The sequence below is a fragment of the Neolamprologus brichardi genome, chromosome 14 (genome assembly GCF_056152115.1).
Source record: "Neolamprologus brichardi isolate AB-2024 chromosome 14, ASM5615211v1, whole genome shotgun sequence".
In the NCBI taxonomy this organism is placed as follows: domain Eukaryota; kingdom Metazoa; phylum Chordata; class Actinopteri; order Cichliformes; family Cichlidae; genus Neolamprologus; species Neolamprologus brichardi.
This window is the reverse complement of record NC_142117.1, coordinates 9,832,558-9,853,817: the sequence shown is the minus strand read 5'-3', so window position 1 is coordinate 9,853,817 and position 21,260 is coordinate 9,832,558. Positions and strand designations below refer to the sequence as shown.

Sequence of the window (21,260 nt, the reverse complement as noted above, 5' to 3'; positions counted from 1 at the left end):
TCAGCATGTACAGAATCAACTGTAAGTGCATTAAGTGCAGTCGTGCAGCCTGATCTGACTTGGAACAGATAGAGTGCTCCTTCACCTCCCTTCTCTTCTCTGCGACCCCACTGCCACCAACCCCTCCCCCTCATCCCCAACTTCTCCAGCCTCCCCTCAGTCCACTGGGCCACATTTTTCATGGCCCAGCTGTCGTAGGGCTTTGATTGGTTGGCCCGGCGGACAGATAGCCGATAGGCTCTGATTAATAGTTGAGGCCCAAGAACTTCCTCATTGATCAACAGGACAGGCTGCAAGAGGGGGAGGAGGAGGAGATAGAAAAAGCATGCCCTGTCGCCCTGCAAGTGCTGGCTGATAATCCAGATAGTGGAATTTGTGGCAGTGTGCGTGCGTGTGTGTGTGTTTGTTTGTTTACTATAGTAAGTAGATTGTTAAAAACAGAATGAAACAGAAGCGCTGGGCTGAAAACTATATATTATATATATATATATATAAACACAGAAAACACAGACACATTTACCAACAGCAAACCTCTGGCGGTCCTTTATGGATACCACAGTGTGCCGTGTGGGTGTGTGGCTGAGAAGGAGGAGGGGGGACTGGAATGTAAAATAAATGCTTGATGTCTGATTCAATTACTTGTTTAGTCCATTTAAATGCACTTTCATTGTGCTATATGCCCAGCATTTGTTACAGTATCTAGGTATGCCTGTGTTTGTGTGTCTGTGTGTGTGCGCTTGTCCCCTCCTGCTGTTCTGTCCAGCCTCTAGCTGATTGATGATCTTCACTCCCACGGGGTCAGCAGGGTCACGACCTCCCACTTTTGACCCCCCTACTGAGATATTCTCTCTCTCTCTCTCTCTCTCTCTCTCTCTCTCTCTCTCTCTCACACACACACACACACACACACACTTACACACACACACACACAAACAAGGAAACAGATGGCCTTGGGACAATTTCCTCACCTTTCTGTCACAAACAGTCTCCATCTCATCAGATCCGCAGAAGTTCATTGATTTTAACAAATGTAAGCAAAAAGAAAGAAAAACATCAGAGCCAAATGCTTCAGATTCGCATGCTTACTGTATTCCATCAAAAACAACAGATAAGCCACTCAAGACTTTGATACGCAGCGCCTCAAGAAATGGGTTTCATCATGTAGCAATATCACACCCTAGTGACACTTAATGGTTATGACAACTGAGGAATACTTCAAAAACAAAACTCAGCTAAAAAACAAACAAACAAAAAAACGAAAAACATTTTATTTTACTAGCACCATTTAAAAATTAATCAGTGAGAAATGGCTGTTAAGAACACAAACCTCTAAAAACTCAATCAGCCTAAACATCGGAAATGTTCAGCACAAAGTCCAAAATAAAGACATAAGAGGAAAATCTCGAAAAGCACAACACATAAATACACAGATCGGCCTCTGTGCTGTGAGATTGTTATAGATGGACAGCAAAGGGGCAGAGAACAGGAGGGAGGAAATGGAAGATGATGAGCAGGAGAAGGAGGAGGCGGAGGACAGATTATTAACTATTTCTTATCAGCTTCAGACGAGGGTGATAAGGGCTGATCGGGTTATAACGTGATCTGATCAGGACGTTCCTTTCTCCAGCTTCTCCTGGGCAGCTGTCTTTAGCCAGTTAGCCACGTGTTTTTCAATCTCCTGAGAGGTGGAAAGATGAGAAAGAAAGGCAGACATACATTAAGGTTTATTATGTTTTTAATGCTACAACTGCTTGAGGATTGTTACCACACTATACCGCAAAGCAAAGGTGCTTCCTGTGTTAGTATGTGGTTTAAAAGGCTAGTTTTGATATGGGATGCCCGCAATGTGTGATTTGCAAGAGTGCAGTAAGCACTTGATTTGTGATTGTGCACCACCAAGCAGCACTTAAGTGGTTGTTTTGTGCACTATGATATATAAATCACAACTAACTTGAGATTTATAGATTATATATCTATATATATGCAGGACAAAATCCACAATACTGTGTAAAAATGCATTCCAGCATTTAACTGACACTTTCACAGTATAGTTTATTGTATCACGAGGCAATATTTTACAACTCTGACAGTTATTAAAGCTGGAATTACCTCATTTCTCTTTAAAAGAGACAAGGCACGCTCTGGAAATATATGGTGTAAATGCTGCAATGTAATTAACCAGCAATGTGCAGTTGCATGTATTTGACTAGAGAGTGCATCATCTTTGTTGTTAACTCATATCAAATGTTCTACTTCTGAGATTTGGAAGTTTAATTTAAGTTCAAAAATAGCTAAAACTTTAGGTAAAATGCACTAATTTGAATTTTACTTTAAAATGTGAGCATTGTGGATTTTGTCCTCTGTTTCTTAGGCTGAAATAATGTCAGGATAGGATCTGTTTACTCTTCAAGCGCACCTCTGTGCTGTTTTAAGACAGACATGGAAAGAGAGGAAAATATGCTTTAAAGGATTACAGCACTGACTGGTGTGTGAAGCTGCTCTGAAAAATGCTTTTCAGATTGAAAACTTCTCAGTGAGGCGTGGGTACCTGTCTGGCTTTCGTGAGCGAGCTGCGGTCTGTGACTCTTCTACTCGACATGTCAGCGCAGTGAGCAGTGTCCTTAATGAAAATTGTCTGGGCCTCCTCTCCTTCCTCAGTCCCGTCCTGCACCACCGACAGCGTCTTCCACGGGTCGATTCCTCCTGTGGCAGTGATAAAAAAAGTCTTCAACAGTCAAGAAAGTGCTGCTGGTTATCTAAATATGTAAGAAAAGGCGGTGTTCTCTGTCTCGCCTTGTATTTTCTCTGTAAATGTGCTGACTTTGTCTGTAGTAAACCCACTCTCACCATTAACATAAAGGATGCTGTGTGTGTGTGGGTTGTCTCCTCCGAAATAAGTGTTTGTGAAGGCGATGCGAGCAGGCAGGGAATGCTGGGAAATACCAAACAGCGTGGTACAGAGCTTAGTCTGATCCTGCAGGGTCAACATCCCAGAGAAAGGACAAGTGGCGTCCTCACAAGTCTGGTCTACAAACACGAAAAGAAAAAAATCACCGTATGATAAAGAAGTGTTAGTGTGTGTGTGTACATGTCTACATGACTTTGTGAGGACAGAAAATTGGCATGCCACTATACTCGTGGGGGACAACAGTCACTTATGGGGACAAGATGCCCATCTCCACAAGATTGAAGGCATTTTCCAGGTTCAAAATGCTGTTTTAGTGTCAGGATTACAATTAGGTTTAGGCTAAGGGTTAAATGGTAAATGGACTGGTTCTTATATAGCGCTTTTCTACTCATCTGAGTACTCAAAGCGCTTTACACAACTTGTGCATTCACCCATTCAGACCCATTCGCACAAGCACATCTTTCTAAGTGCTTTCTAAGTAACATTCACACACATTCATACTCCGATGGATGCATCGGAGAGCAATTTGGGGTTAGTATCTTGCCCAAGGATATTTGGCATGCAGACTAGGGGAAGCCAGGAATCGAACCACCAACCTTCCGATCAGTAGATGACCTGCTCTACCACCTGAGCTACAGCCACCCACATGTTAGGCATTCATTTTTTGATGGTTAGAGTACGCAGCTAGGGAAAGCATTATGTTAATTAGATGTCCTCGCTAATATATGAAAACAAGTGTCTGTGTGTGTTTGTTTTGTACAGAAGCCAAATTCAGTGCATGTCTGGTAGGTCCACTGTCTCTCTCCTCTTCTGCCGGCATGGACTGACGTGTCCATCAGATCCTTCATTGATTTCTCATAGGAGATGTCCAAACACGGCTCCTTACTGGTGAATCGGTAAATCTGTCAAGTGCAGAAACACATGCAAAGAGACAGAAAAGAAACAAAACTAGTAGACAGATGTTGTGGGAGTTGCATAAAGGTAAAGGCATAAGGGAATCACTAATGCTTGCACTGCTTGTTTTTAGCTCTGAGAGGGACAGCAGACATACAGGATAATGGCTCAGCTGTGACATCTGGTGGCCACATATCGACATGTAAAGGTGGAGAAGGAGCCCGCTCTGTTCTCCATACCTGTGAGAGTTTAACAAGGCGGTTGTAGGCTTCCATCTCATCCTGATATCCCTGGCTGCTGTTGGTCATTATGCCACAAAGCTCATTTATCGACATGAGTACCCCCTCTTCATTGTACTGCACTGCTCCCATGAAAATGTCGGCCAAGCTTTGCATCAGCTCAATCTAAAGTAAAGGAATATGTTATTGTCCACTTGCATAAAAACTGGAAAGAGATGGATACAAAGAAAGGAAAGAGATAAAGAGAAAGAAAACAGGATTAAATGAGGAAAAATATCGATTGCCAACTAGGAGACTACGTGGAAATAAGCTGAAAAGTACACTAATATTTGAAGCCCAGTGTTCAAATAAGAGAGCAAAATAGATTTAGTGAGCAAATTTAATGCTTAAACTAAACTAAACTAATGAACATACAGTAAATAACTTGTTAACTTTAGATGATAAATAGTAAAAAGTGAATGATATTAATGGAAAGTTAAAAGTACTGAATGGTAACAAGAGATTAGCATGAAAAGTTGAATCTGTGTACAGTGTTTGTTAACCAGCCTAAACACTTTGACAGCCCACACGCAGTCAATACAAGTAGGCGAATAATTAAGCCCACTTTATGTATACTACTACTTAAAAAACTCTTTCATTTGACCTGGACTGTGAAAGCAGGGCTAGGTCTAAAAAGAGAGCTTTCCCAGGGATCTGGAGAAGCCATGAACTGCTATGGCCGGCAGTTTAGTGGCCACATTATAATGAATGTGAAAAGTAAAGGCTTGCATCCTCTTTCAGTTCAGGTTTTACATATCAGGGTATTATCAGGACATTATTTGCTTCCTGAGAAAGCTTCTTTCTCTTTATCTGTGTGACAGATCAGATAACGTTTGGTTGAAAATGGGTTATGAAATATGAAAGTGATCCCAAGCACAGCAGCACATCTACAACAGAATAGTTGAAAAAGAAAATAATCAAAGTGCTGGAATGGACCGCTGGTCCAATTGAAATGCTACGGTGGGACCTTAAGAGGGCTGTGCATAAATAAATGCCTGCAAACTTCAAACAACTGAATCAACATTGCAAAGAAGAGTGGGCCACACTTCCACCAGAACAATGTGAGAGCTTGATAAAGACATACAGTAAACAGACACTTCAAGTTACTGCTGCTAAAAGTGGTTCTACAAGCTAATAAATCATGGCGTGTGCTCTACACACTGCTTCTGCTTTTTGGAGTTAGCTTTTGTTGTTGCTGTTGTTTTTCATTTCTGTTTTCTGGCCTCAGAAAGGATCATGCTAGTACATACAGAACACCTAATGGCTAACACGGCGGTCCACAAGAAGAACTGTTGACAATACACGGTTTAAGTTCCAGTTTTTGAACCTCATGTCATGACTCCCATTTTGAGCACCCTCTTCAGTAAAGTCTGGACTCAGTGACCCATAGCTCTTTATTAGTCAGGCAATGTCATGGTCCTGAGTCTGCCGACTCAGTGTTTTGTGTTTCTTTATGCTTTTGTTTATTCTGAGTATGTATTCTGTTATGATTTGTTAGGCTTCTGTTCTGTGCCTGCCCTGGTCCCACTGTCTGTTTGTGAATCTGTCTGTTTAGTTCAGTGTCGTGTCCGGTTCTCTGTGTCTGAGTTTCCTGTTTTATTCTGAAGGTCCCCGTCTCATGTGAGTGTGTTCAGGTTTCCCCTGTCCTGTCAGCTCCGATTTCTCTCAGGTGTGTTGCCCTCCTGTCTCTCATCCCCTGATTACCGGTGTGTGTATTTAAGCCCTGTGTGTTCTCCTGCCTGTTGCTGGTTCGTCTGTGTTCAGTTCCTCCGTCTGCGGCTCTCTGCCCCGCACTCTGTTTCTTATGCTCTCAGGTTTGTCATTTAGTTTTCCCAGTTTAGGTTTCTCCAGTCATTTGTCATTCCTCACTGCCTGTTCTGTCACTGCCACTTCTGTAAATAAACGTCACTCTCATCACCAGTCCACTGCCTGCATTTTGGATCCGTTTCCTCCTTCACCACACGGCTCGCCCCCACAGCCGTGACAGGCAAATGAATAATTTTGAATTAACCTCCATATTTGTTTAAATATATTTAGCAAGAGAGCAACACACTATACTGGACAAGCACCATATTATGTTTTGCAGTGAAGGTCTAGCAACTACAGCTTTGGCATTTTACCATCAAGTTGAACTTTGCAATAAAATGCAATAATATACCTGACAGTTGTCCTATGTTTATCACAGAAAGACTGTAGACAGGTTTAAAATAAAGCTGTGCTTTCTTTTTCACGTGATTGCAAAGGTTCAAACAGCTTATTACCAGCATACAGTGGGAAAAGAAAGTTATCACAAAAAAGTGTATATTTAATTTTTTTAAAAAGCAAAAAATGAACAGAACCGCATGAACAAGAGCTTGGTGTCCATCAAAGCATGTCATCACCTGATCATACGGATCCTTGGGGATTTGACAGCATCCAAAGTCAGAGGCTACCTGGTTGATATTTCCACTCATCAGTGCTTCTTTCACTGCAGCAAACGCTTCACGCACTTTAGACAGACACTGCAGGAAGTGGATGGTGTGAGGTTAACAGACAAAAGTAACAGACTAAAATCTAATCCCTGACACATGATGCACAGATGGTGGCAGACTTCTCACCTTCTCTGAGCCACCAACTGCCTCATTCAACAGGCTCAAGCCAACAACCTGAAATAGAGGAAAGGCAGATATGTGATTCAAAAGGAAATGAACTTCAGTAGACACCTTAGTCGTTTGGAGGGATGTAGGTACAACAGAGGAACCGAAGGTCAAGTCCTGGTTATGGAGGAACTTTTCAATTCAATTTTATTTATATAGCGCCAAATCACAACAAAAGTCGCCTCAAGGCGCTTCATAGATACAGAGAAAAACCCAACAATCATATGACCCCCTATGAGCAAGCACTTTGGCGACAGTGGGAAGGAAAAACTCCCTTTTAACAGGAAGAAACCTCCAGCAGAACCAGACTCAGGGAGGGGCGGGGCCATCTGCTGCGACCGGTTGGGGTGAGAGAAGGAAGACAGGATGAAAGACATGCTGTGGAGAGAGACAGAGATTAATAACAGATATGATTCAATACAGAGAGGTCTGTTAACACATAGTGAGTGAGAAAGGTGACTGGAAAGGAAAAACTCAATGCATCATGGGAATCCCCCGGCAGCCTACATCTATTGCAGCATAACTAAGGGAGGATTCAGGGTCACCTGGTCCAGCCCTAACTATATGCTTTAGCAAAAAGGAAAGTTTTAAGCCTAATCTTAAAAGTAGAGATAGTGTCTGTCTCCCGAATCCAAACTGGAAGCTGGTTCCACAGAAGAGGGGCCTGAAAACTGAAGGCTCTCCCTCCCATTCTACTTTTAAATACTCTAGGAACAACAAGTAGGCCTGCAGAGCGGGAGCGAAGTGCTCTAATAGGGTGATATGGTACTACAAGGTCATTAAGATAAGATGGGGCCTGATTATTTAAGACCTTGTATGTGAGGAGCAGGATTTTGAATTCAATTCTGGATTTAACAGGAAGCCAATGAAGGGAAGCCAAAACAGGAGAAATATGCTCTCTCTTTCTAGTCCCTGTCAGTACTCTTGCTGCAGCATTTTGGATTAACTGAAGGCTTTTCAGTGAGTTTTTTGGACATCCTGATAATAATGAATTGCAGTAGTCCAGCCTGGAAGTAATAAATGCATGAACTAGTTTTTCAGCGTCACTCTGAGACAGGATATTTCTAATTTTAGAGATGTTGCGCAAATGGAAGAACGCAGTCTTACATATTTGTTTAATATGTGCGTTGAAGGACATATCCTGGTCAAAAATGACTCCAAGGTTCCTCACAGTGTTACTGGAGGCCAAGGTAATGCCATCCAGAGTAAGAATCTGGTTAGATACCATATTTCTAAGCTTTTCAGCGCCGAGTACAATGACCTCAGTTTTATCTGAGTTAAGAAGCAGAAAGTTAGTGGCCATCCAAGTCTTTATGTCTTTAAGACATTCCTGCAGTTTAACTAATTGGTGTGTGTTATCTGGCTTCATGGACAGATAGAGCTGGGTGTCATCTGCATAGCAGTGAAAATGTATGCTATGTCTTCTAATGATGCTGCCTAGGGGAAGCATGTATAATGTAAACAGAATTGGCCCTAGCACTGAACCCTGTGGAACTCCATAATTAACCTCAGTGTGTGAAGAGGACTCTCCATTTACATGCACAAATTGGAGTCTATTAGATAGATATGATACAAACCACTGCAGTGCAATACCTGTAATACCTACAGCATGTTCTAATCGCTCTAATAGGATATTATGGTCAACAGTATCGAATGCTGCACTAAGGTCAAGAAGGACAAGCACAGAGATGAGTCCACTGTCAGAGGCCATAAGAAGATCATTTGTAACCTTCACTAAAGCTGTTTCTTTTGTGGTGTACTGACATCATCAGAAGGGAAAAACTGGACTTGATCACAGTTACTTCTTTGATGGTGAAAAACACATTCAGCCCATAAGAGTCAGCGATGAAAACACAAAGAAATCAATAATAATTAAATGAATGGTGATATTAAATCCTGTGACCATGGTTTGTGTCGTATTACGTTGTTATACTCAGAAAAGTCCAGCTTTGCCTTGACTGGAGCAGAGGAGGCCACAGCTCCATACACCAGATTGGGAAACTGCAGTACAGAGCGAGAGAAGACACACAAAAACAATTAATATATTTCTGTTGATTTTACATGATTTTTGTAAAACATAAAGATCAATGTTAACAACCCGATAATCTATACATGTCTTTATATCCAACGCTTAACATGTAACATTCCTCTCCACGTCACTGTCCAAAGACACACCGTTACACTACATGACTCCACTTAATATGGTGACTGAGCTTGATTTAGCTCCTTGCTTTTGCTATACAGGGACTAATGCAGCAGTCAAATCCATACTTGAAAGTGGCTTCATCCTCAGATGTTCTAAAAGTATTTCCTAAAATCTTCTTTACCAAACACCACTTAAACACTTCCTCTTTCTTTGGGAATGAATTCATGGAGAGCTGCATGCAGGCTATGAAGAGTGGAAGCAGCAATCGATGTACTTCTATATACAGCGCTGAATATATGCGCCTTCCTGATTTCAAATTCAAATTCAAATTTTATTTGTCACACACACACACAACCATACACATTATGACATGGGGTGAAATGCTTGTAGCTGTACAATGCCCGGCCATTAAATGACAGAAAAAAGTTTTGCAGTATTTACAATTTACAGGTTACTACAAAATTTACAAATTAACTTAGAAATTTACAGTAAAAAATGTGCAAATAGCAGAAAGAGGTTATAAAGATTATAAATTATAGGAAATGTGTGGTGGTGCGTGTGGTGATGTGTGTGAGAGTCCAGTCCTACACCTGGTAGGACTTTTCTTATTTCTTTTGCATATTTCTCACATTTGCAAGTGTCAGATCATCAAACAAATTCTAATATTAAACAAAGATAACCAGAGTAAATACAAAATTGCAGTTTTGAATATTTATTTATTGATTAAGTGCTTTTAAGAAGTAGGTTTTTTTGTGTGTATTAAAAGCTATCCAGACCTACATGATCCTCTTTTTAAAAAGTAATTGCCCACTAAAACTAATAACTGGTTGTGCCACCTTTGGCAGCAAGAACTGCAATCAAATGTTTTTGATAACTAATAATATGAGTCTTTCACATCACTTTGGAGGAACTGGAGGATTTTTGAGCATGAACGGCCTCTTTAAGGTCATGCCAAACATCTTGAGTCTGGACTTTGACTAGGCCACTCCAAACCCTGACAGCCAGACATTCTCCTTCAGGATTTTCTGGTAAAGTCCAGAATTCATGGTTTGGTGAGCTTTCCACCCCTTATTACCTGAAATCACTATTTTAAATACTGCATTTTGTATGTACTCTGCTTATATTTGGCTAATATTAAAATATGTTTGATTATCTAAAATATGCAATTCAACATGTGAAAGATATGTTAAAAAATCTGGAAGTGGGAAACACTTTTTCATAATGTAGTTGATTTTAGTCTTTTTATGGAATTTACTAACAAAACCATAGAGGTAGCATAGTAACGTCATGACCTCAGAAAGGGTACTGATTAACTCTTTGTCTAGAAAATCATTGCACAAGAGTAACCACAAATATTCACTTAAAGAATCATCTTCTTTTAGTTTGTGGACTTGCATTCGTATAGTAAGATGAGATTCAGTACTTTCTTATCTCCTCCTCAGGGTATAAACAGAAGAGCATCTATGAATTATTGCCTGTCTACAGTTCTTCGGAAACAAATGACTCACGCTGTGTCTTTCCCTAAACTAGATCTTTCCTGTCAGTATGAAATACAAATATGTTGCTCTGATCTGTTTTTGTAAACTGATATAGAACAAAAAATATCTCAGTTACAGTATCAGGAAGAAGAAGTGTTGTTCCAGAAGAACAGTCAATAAGCTCTAAAATCTTCCTCTGTCTTTTATAGGATTGATTTTTAAAGATTGTGAGGTGCTGTATTTTAAAGTTTGAAGCCTTATGCATCTTTGAATGCTTCCATATGTAAACCATGTCCTGTACCTTTCCTCTGAACCAGGCTGATAGAGCTCCAGAGTATGAGCCTCCGAAGCTGATCCATGTGTTTCTGTGCGTCAGATTGAAGTTTTGGCTGATGTACTGGTGGAATGCAGCCAGGTCAGCAAGTCTGAATGAAAAGAAACAAATTACAAAAAATAAAGTGCACATGCATCTAAACAGGTCTGCACAAAAGTCACGAAGACAAATGCAATCAGATAGATGAAACGACAGAGAGACACTTGGAATCAAATGTACAAAATTACATTAGATTTGCCTGACTTACAAATAAAATTACTGATAGTCTATGTCCTAATGAATCCTAAGATAGACAGGTGTGCATTCATATGCAGGAAAAATGCGATGGGAAAGATACACATTTGCATGATGAACACCCACACACACACACACACACACACACACACACACACACACACACACACACACACACACACACACACACACACACACACACACACACACACACACACAGGTAGAGAGTCAGCACTAACGCTTGCTGGCTGCTTAGGTCTGCCAGGTTCTCTGTTTTGAGGCCATCAGGGTTAATGCTGTCACCATAGAAACGATGCTCCAGAGCCAGAAGTAGAGCACCGTGCTCTTCAGCCATGTCACTATGGTGACCTGGGAAAACATGTTCAAAGCAGATAAGATTCATTGTGAAGCAAGCCCTAAATTTTTTTTAGAGATGCAGGTACGGTACACGAGAGGCTTAAAAGTGAGTGTAACTTTAAAAAGTTACAAAGTGTGATGTGTCCAGCTACACTGTTAAAGTCCTGCTACGGTCTGAGTAAAAATATGGAAACTATTCAGTGGTAACTAATGACTATTTGCACTATTGATCAATTTTATACAATCCAGATGATGCAGTTTAATAAATAAAAGTTTATAATATTCAATCACATAGAACCACGATGTACTGTAGATACAAAACTATGGTAAATATACACTAACTGGACACAAAATGTAGAAATCTAATAAAAGACATACAGAGAATTATGAAATTCTAATTAACTGAAATAGCTGCAGCTCTGTGCTTTTTTACGAACTTTGACCTTTACTGTGAAAGATTTAAGGTCTGTAATTAATTTGATTTCAGGTGGAAGTGTGCTTATAGATAACAGGCTTTTACGGAGAATGCTGATCTTCTCCATATTGCTGTGATATTTTACACTTCCTGTTCACTATTCTCCTAACGATTCTTCTTCTCTTTGGTCATTTCTTGAAAGAGGCTCTGGGGCTAGACTGTTTGACATTTGAAGACTAATTTCAGAAAACACAAATGAATGAACTCTCGATATATATATATATATATATATATATATATATAATATAAAATATGACAGTGGTGCCATCAGAAAGGCTTTTCATCTATAATCTTCTTGATATATGAATGGTGACAGTGATGATTGAGCCTGTACTGCCATAAAATGTGAAAAACAAGAAAATATCAAAATGATAGTGTTGAATTAGCTGTGAAAATAAGTATAATTTCTTGTCAACCATCATTTTGGCATTGTGCTTAGAAAAATCCTAAATTATCTAAACTATTATCAAAATAATGAACTAATGATTTATAAAAACCAACATCTACATGTAGCTAATAGCTATAGCCATTCAAATACAGCCTCCTCCCTGACCTTGCTGGACCTATTAATCACTTTCCTTATTTTCTGTCATAAATGCACTGTGACTGCTGTCTGTGCTCATATTAAACATGGCCGGTGTTTATAAAAATTAGGTCAGTGTATAAGTTGTAGTAATTGCTGTGAGGATAAAGCTCACAGGCTTCTGACTGATCTAAATCCTCAGTATTAGACATTTTTTCTGTGATTGGATCTGTATGATGTCATAGAGAAGGGATAACTGTAATAAAAAGTATGCATTTTATTTATATACACCTGTCAAGACACTCAATGATAAAAGCAATTAAATAACAAAATCACAGTATGGACAAACTGACAAACTGACTGAATTAAACATCAGTGCTTCATAAAATTAAAATTAAACAGAAAAAGCAAGTTTAAAAAAAGTCTGTTTTAAGGCTTGCTTTAAAGATAGGGTGAGAATCAGTGTCGCAAATGTGGAGAGAGTTACAAAGACAAGGGGCCAATTGGCTGAAAGCCCATGGTGGTGAGGCGAGCAGATCAGGAAGATGTTAGAGAACGTGAGGGAGTGGCAATGTGCAGAGTATTAGTGACATGGGATATCATTAATATGACGATCTCTGCCACACACTTTCTGGCTATATTAATAACAGAAACTCTGCTTACCAGCTTTTCAAGTATTCTGTTTATGTGGGGAAGCCAATCAGAAGAAAGGTTGCTTATAGGAAAAATGGCCGAAAAGGGGAAGGGAGGAGGAGTTCAAAGAGCTTGCAAAGTGACTCTATTGATATATAATAGGTCTTCTTTAAAGTTTTGTCCTTGTTAAACAACAATCTACGTAATATTAATGATTAGCGATCTACTGTATATTACAAAAATGTTCCACAGTATATTTTTAGCAGTAAAGTATGATAACAGGTGAATTTAGTATAAAAGCACTGTTCCTGTGTGTTTTAAAATTGTAACCCAGTACCAACATCTCCTTTTTCCTATGTCTCCTATAGACGCTTCTCTGGGGGATTACGGGTACTTACAAAACAAGTTTTAGGGTACAAAAAAGACAAAACACAGATATACTCGCAGATGAGCATCACTTTACCTCCAAAGTCTGATTCTTAATTCATTATGTTGCCAGTTCTTTGAGTGTTTTGAACACTGATTTCATATGCGTGTCTGATCTGTGAAAGGCACAAACAGGTGACGATATGTGCTGTATTTTACACTACCTGTCAGAACATCATACTCAACGAGGGGCCCTTCTCCCCCAATGTAGAGAAACACCGGGCCATCAGGATGCTGCCAGTATGCCTCATTCACAAAGAACCTCTGGAGGACATTGAGAAAAGTACAAGAAGAAAGACATGCTTTATTTATGCTCTCCCAAACCGGCAGCAGTGCACATTCAAGGACTTGCTCTGAGTAATCCTTTACTTGATGCTGGAGTGGGCACATTTGCACATTGGCAGCCTCAAATGGCTGCAAGAGCTAAATGAGGCCGAACATTTCAGTTCAAGCTGTCAGGAAACGCCACCCTGTCGCTCCCTGCTGAATCAGGAGTGATGAAAAAGGTTCATCTAGTCTACATTTCTCTGAATGGACCGCTCACTCTCTGCTTCTTAAGAACCACAGCAACTCAGTTTAGCTCTTGTCTCCACAACAAAGTGAAAGCAGCAGGATTCAGTGGGACGGGACACTTGCTCTGCTGCACGCAGCCTATTTTGCGATTTGAGCTGACGGGGCATCTGTTTTATCAGCGTCACTGCAATCCAAGCAGTCTTCAGAAATATCACACGATGGCATCTTCTCCAGTGCTTTAAATAAATTATGGCCTCACATGGTTCACAGGATCTGACTGATGGAAGAGTTCTCTTATCGTTAACATAGATTTTCAAAGACCTCTCAAACATCAAGCCTTTAATTATCAGCACCATGCACTCACACTGGAGAGGTCTGTGCCCAGAAGTGAAATGTAAATTTAGAGTCATATTTAAAAAGTAGAAAATGGATATCGTCCATATTTAGCCAAGCCAACATTTGATTCTCTTTGATGCAATGCCTACAGATAAGATAAGACGATATACTGAAATAACATCAAAAACTAACATTTTGTAATATTCTTCATTATCTTTTTTTAAAAAATCCCTAATAACATAACCACACCATTTCAAATCCAAAATATTAAAAAAGGGGACGAGATGCTCCTAAGGGAGTGCCAGGCAGACTCTATCTTTGATCAAACCTCTGGCATGCTGTATTATTTTGTCTCTTTAAATGTCATGCCACAGTTGGAAGAAGCTCTTTGAGGCCTTCAAAGACAAGCTCGAGCTTATTAGTCTAACAGAGAATAAAAAAAGATTTCTAAATTTCAAACAAAGCAAACAAAACTTGAAGTTGGTCTGGACTTGGACTGGCTGCTTCAGCAAATTCAGCCTGAGAAAAGACAACCTGAAATAGAAATTCTCAAGAACCACAAAATATTATCAGAGAACCTGTAAATAACTCTTGCAAATGGTGATACCTAAAGATGCAAATTTTACACATACAAAGCAGGCGTCTGAAGGGAAATGTGTTTGCTGCATACTAAAAATAGCATCTTGGGAGAAGAACCAAGTATGAAGCACTGTGGTAGAAATGTTCTTCTGCATCAAGTCAATGAGTGCTTGAAAATAATAAGATAGTTTATCTGAAGGTTTGAGATGAACCTTTTGTAATGATAAAGACTTTAAACACGCTGCCAAATTCAGTGAAAAACTCAGATGTAAATCCAAGTGGGAATCAAAGATGTCAAAAAAGTCATTACAAAACACCTGTAAGAAGTTATTTTTGCTAGAGCAATAGCAAAATTTCCTTTTCCCACATATGATTATTTAATATATTTTTCAGTTACATAAAAGTTTTGTTGTTTTTTTAAAAAAAATCTTTTTCTTTTAGCTGCCTTTAAGTGAATAACCTTTACGTGCAGGCAGGGGTGTGAAGCATTAAAGCATTGCTCAGTGTTCCTCTACCTGAGGGAAGGTGTTGCTATTTTGTTGGTTGAAATGGTCCAGGGGCTGGACAATCCAACCCTCCTTCACGTGGTGGAGAGGCTGATGAAGACTGACTGTGAGCTTCAGGAGAAGCTGCTTGTTTTTCTGAAGCTGGTTGTCACGTGCACGCCTCTTGATCATCCTCAGAATCTGTCCTGTTAGCAAAAAACAACAAACAAAAAAAACATAGGACAGAAAAAAAACTGTGAAACTGCTTAAATGAATGAATCTAAACTTGAATAGTTTGTAATCTAAATCATAAGCTAAACATAATTTATGCAAAATAATGGAGAACTTGGCACCGTCTTAGCTCTGTTGGCCAGATTAGTGATATGAACAGGTGAACCATATTTTGTTATATCTAAACAACTGATTGATCCTCATGTGACTGAAGATGATGAATGAATCTAAATTTGTCTGTCATGGACTGCCCAGCGTGGGACCATCTTGACAGAGAACAGAACAAAAGGCAGAAACATCCAAAAAAAGAGAGCTTTGAATGACATTCAAGAAGTCTGGAGAAATATTCCTGAAGACTACTTAAAGAAATTACAATAACGTTTGACCAAGAGGGTTCAAGCTGTGTTGAAGAATAAATTCAGAATTGGAAAAAACCCTGTTTTTGCCTTATATACTATATTGTATACATTTTAAACATTTTAATAAGCAGTTATTTCTTAATTCCCTAGGAAATTATGAAGCAATAAGGAATTGGTCAAGGCCTGTGCACAGTACTTTAAATTAAGATCTAAAGTATCACATTTAGTGGAATTTTCATTAACTCACCAGAATAAACAAAGTTTAAAAGTAGCAGAGGAAGGAGACAGCGCAATGTTAAGAAATTCATCTTAAATTCTATATCCACTCTGTAACACACAAGACGTCACTCTGTGGGTCCCATATATAGTCCCTGAAGGGCTCCTGTGTGTGTGACTGTGTGTGTGTGTGCGTGCACTAATAAAAACTGCTCAGCAGAAATGAGCATCAGCCTCGTCCTGTAATTAGACCTCTCTGCTTTGTAACAGCTTTTTTTTGAATGGTTGAGTTACAAAGGGCAGTTTTCAACTTTTTGCAGCTTCCTGAGTAGTGAGAGATACTATCCTATCTCCACACAGAGGCTCAGTTCATATCTATCTATCTCAAATATTATGGAATGACACCGTTACATTCAGGATGTGTACAACGTTGATATATCTGCCAATGCAAACTACTCACCAAGCGGTAGTGACACTCTTACCTGTGCGTAAGAGTCTCACTACCTAAAGAGTTTCTCCTTTCCTGCAATATACCTAAAGTATAATTCAAATTACTTACAGTATAATTATTTCTTCTTCGCACTAAAAACTTGTATCTATCAGTAAATATTTGTAGGTAAATACAAATTATACTTTAATTTTAGAACAAATACTATATTATATTATAGTTCTACCAGAATTTCAAATTAAGTCTAATAGATTTTGTATTACAATCTTTTCTGTTACAGTTTTTCTCAGTTGCTTTGGTGCATTTCTCACAACAGAATTAAACTTTGCACAATAGTTAGTTCAACCTCCACAACATGTAGTCGTTTTGGCACAACCTTGTGGCAAATGCCTTTGGACATGAAGCAGTTGAGTAAGTACAAATATCTAAAGAATGGTCACTTTTGACTTGCTATTCATCACTATCTCCTTGCTTTTATCATGAATGTCACAATTATTTATACTTGTACTGGCTGAATAGTCATTTTCCTTACAACTAATAGTCTTCATTTCATTGCTTGTGTCAGTGCACTCAAAATTGTTGAACATCTTGTCAAACAATTTGTACACCCATTTTGAAAACCCTATTTTTAAGGAGTTTCCTCGAAAATCTCCATAAATTACTTTTCTCAGGTGAACCTTATCTCACACTAATGAAAATTGGTGTGTGTTACTTACTTGCACTTGTACTCTTACTTGCAACCAATGAAAAGCCTCTTCTACCCAGTCACAGGTGAATCGCGTTACAGTATCCCCTACTCTACAAGTATATATATAATGTAAACCAACAGACAGGATTGGCATGAGGTGCATACTGAATCTACAAAACTGCAGAACATGGAACGTCAGCCTTGTGGAAGAGGGGTGAGGATCGGTGGAGGACGAGGACAAAACCGGGTAAGAAGAGGCCAACCACATAGACACGTTCCTGACGAAATCAGGGCAACACTTGTGGATCATGTGATAAACCATGGCCTCACAATGGCCGAGGTCGAAGGGTGCAGCCAAATGATGGGAGAACTACTGTAAGTTCTATTATTCACACATTTCATCGGGAAAACAGGTGAGCATACTGTAATGTAGTTATTCAGCACAAACTAATTTGCTCTGCACTTTCATAGTCATACAGGAGACTTGCATTGGGACATGACCTTATAGATCTTTACATATAGACGTACTGTAACTGAAGCGCAGACTTGGCCCAGGTGTGGCATAGTGTGCTGTGGTACAATACAGTAATGCTGTAAAGAAAGGAGTTTTGAATGATAGTCCTGTAACAGTTACTGTAAGCATGTTTGTGCTTATTTATGTTTGTGTTTTTTCATCTGCATCTCAAAAAGGACTGCCAGACAACCTAGAAGAGGTGGAAGAGGTCCACTTTTGACTCCGCAGCAAGAGGAAAGAATTTGTGCAATGGTGGCTGCAAACAACGCTTTGAGACTGAGAGAAATACAAAGAACTGTCGTAGAAGATGACACCATCTTCGAAATATTCAGTCAATATCAATTTCCACCATAGACGGAGTCCTCAGACGGAATGAAATGTCCATGAAGCAATTGTACAAAGTACCATTTGAACGGAACAGTGATCGAGTGAAGGAGCTCCGTCACCAGTATGTACAGGTAAAACATGTTTGCATATGTACCTCTGTTTACTGTAAAAGTTTAGGCCATGTACTGCACTTACATTTATGCATGTTACTGTAATCCTATTTACAATTCAAACTGTACAATCTGTTGTGCCAAATGCACCATTAGAGACTTTTTTATTCTCATCCTTTGTATAGCGTATCCTGGAATTGGAGGCCAGGGAGCCCCTGCACACGTTTGTATATCTTGACGAAGCGGGATTCAATCTCGCAAAAGGCAGACGGCGTGGACGAAATCACATTGGAGAAAGAGCCACCACTGATGTCCCAGGCCAACGAGGAGGAAATATTACAATGTGTGCAGCAATCTCAGAAAATGGCGTTCACACCCATATTCCTCGTATTGGTGCATACAATACACAACACCTGTTGGCTTTTCTGGACGCTCTTTGTAGGGACCTAATCCCACAAAATGGGATGATCCTGGTGACAATCAGACAATGTATGTAGTGGTTTGGGATAATGTTAGCTTCCATCACTCTGCTGTAGTCAGGCAGTGGTTTGCAGCACACGACAGGATGCTTATGGAGTTTCTTCCTCCTTACACTCCATTCCTAAATCCAATTGAGGAGTTTTTCTCTTCCTGGAGGTGGAAGGTATATGACAGGCATCCACATACCCAAATGACCCTGCTAGTAGCTATGGATGCAGCTTGTGATGACATCACAGCAGAGTCCTGCAGAGGGTGGATTTGACACTCCAGAAGATACTTTCCCCGATGCATCGATAGAGCTGACATTTGCTGTGATGTTGATGCAAATATGTGGGCAGACAGATGTCTAGATATCAATGATTGATATGCAGCAGTGTCTGTTTTTCAGTTGTTGTTTTTTTTGTTTCATAGCTACTGCAGTAAGGTTTACTGTCTAAGTGAGTTTATGTTTGCTGTAAAATGTTTGATTTACTGTACTGCAGAGCTGTCTCACTGACTTTTCAATTGCAGACAGCAGCAGCAGTGACAGCAATTGCAATGTTCAAGTCAGCCAGTGTGGCAGCAGACGTGATAAAATTATGAGCACAGAGCTGAATGCTAGTCATGTTAGCCAACTCTACTTTGGTTGCATGAACTTTAGCAGAGAGGTTCTGGTTCAAATATTATCTTCAGTATCACTTGCAGACATCTCTGTCTTGCAATTTGCTCTAAGTGAGCGCTGATGAAACCCACGTACATGGCAAGCAGTGGCATGTTTCACAGGTTCATAATGTCAGGCTGGTTTTATCACCGTGGTAGTTGTTGCTCTGGTTAAGGTTATCTTCCATTCAGATCAATGCAGAGGACACATTTGCATGGCTTGTTTTACATTATCAGCGTTCCAGAAGAGAGTAGAACACAATAGAGAGGCACATTTAAGGCTATAAAGTATATAAAAAGCCCCAGCTGCAAGTTTAGAAACAAGTTTACTGCATTAAAAGTGGACAATAAGCCAATATGTTTACAACTTATTTTTGCTGTGCCCAAGAGATGCTTAGGGATCTCAGAGCAAATATCACTGGGAAGCTGGTTTGGTAACTCCTTTACGAACAGGGACTCCGGTCAGAGAGTAGGGCACGGAGAGTTCAGTCTCACATAGATTTTAATAATGTGTACTGTAGTTTAATACCAGATCAGTTGCATGGTAAATAGTTTACAGTGCTTTCCAAAAGAATGAAGAAAAAATAAATATTATATTGGTGGTCAACAGAGCCTGTTTATTACTGAAAAACACAAGTGCGACACTGAAACCTGCTATGATTAGCAGAACAACAGTAAATCAAATTGAATGCCTATATTAAATTAATATGACACCCTTAAAACAAGAATACATAAAGGATGTAAGCAATATTAACAACAAATATAATATTTTCTCCTCATAATCTAAACTAGCAGACCTATTAATAAAAAATCTTGTACTTTCAGATCTTCCATCTTCATCCGCTTTATCCGGGGCCGGGTCGTGGGGGCAGCAGCCTAAGCAAAGAGGCCCAGACCTCCCTCTCCCCAGCCACCTCCTCCAGCTCGTCCGGGGGAACACCAAGGCGTTCCCAGGCCAGCCGAGAGATATAATCTCTCCAGTGTGTCCTGGGTCTGCCCCGGGGCCTCCTCCCGGTGGGACATGCCTGGAACACCTCACCCAGGAGGCGCCCAGGGGGCATCCTTGTCAGATGCCCAAACCACCTCAACTGGCTCCTTTCGATGTGGAGCAGCAGCAGCTCTACTTTCTACTACTTCTACTTTCAGATCTTGTATTATCAAATATTTGGAAATTTACTTTTAGCTAGCATGAAAACACAAGATTGGAATTTGCTATTCCTCATCATCCATAGAAAATATGCATAATAGCATCAGTCCTTGAAGTAAAACTGTACTATCATAAGAACACAAAACATCATTGAGTATTACGAACAAACAGGAAATTTTACTAGCCAATACAGAGCACTAAAATTACAATAATAACATTGAAAAGTTAAATACAGACTCTCTGACGAGTTGATATTGTATGTGGTCACTTTTGGATGGTAAACCCTCATATTTGCAGGGTCCTCTAGCAAATACATTATTTGCACATTAAACAGATTTGTGCCACTGATCCAAAAAACACTAATTTTATTTAAAAAAATATGAAAGTTGTATAAATGTTAGTTGACCACTAAATAACAGCTATAAGTATAACTCACAATGTGTAAATATTACACAGTTCATTCTGTGGTCACTCTTTTAAAGAACATGGGAGTCACATGTCACAACATGTCTATATTTTGCATAGATTCGGGATGTACCACAAACGAATTATTTATAATATTATTTTATTACAACCATGTCATAACTGTGTGAGTGGTTTTGTAAACTACATCAGATCTTATAAAAGCTGATGTGTAATAAGATAAAACTGCCTGATTAATTTGCGGCACAACTCTTGAAGTACCTCAGCAAACTTCCTGTTGTAGCTTTTACTTTCTACCCTCCATAGTCTTATCTTATTTCACCTACACAAACTGCACTAGAGAAAACTGTGAATGTTGTGCTTGGGTGCAATTTTTCATTAAACACACTCCTCATAGTAGCCATCCCTCAAGACTTCGATTTGAAGCAATGCATTATCAGGGA

General features: G+C 39.6%; 1 protein-coding gene across 1 annotated transcript; it reads right to left on the bottom strand.

Moving 5' to 3' along the window:
- Positions 1–1,157: 1,157 nt before the first annotated feature.
- Positions 1,158–16,133, bottom strand: prss16 (serine protease 16). Its single transcript, XM_087851482.1, has 13 exons — positions 16,073–16,133; positions 15,266–15,441; positions 13,487–13,586; positions 11,148–11,277; positions 10,642–10,765; positions 8,640–8,717; positions 6,678–6,725; positions 6,462–6,581; positions 4,042–4,206; positions 3,669–3,810; positions 2,848–3,027; positions 2,549–2,703; positions 1,158–1,678 (listed from the first exon to the last, which is right to left on the bottom strand). Exons 1-13 carry the CDS (start codon positions 16,131–16,133, stop codon positions 1,607–1,609), a joined length of 1,551 nt encoding a protein of 516 aa, XP_087707608.1. The 3' UTR covers positions 1,158–1,606.
- Between the last annotated feature and the right edge of the window lie 5,127 nt (positions 16,134–21,260).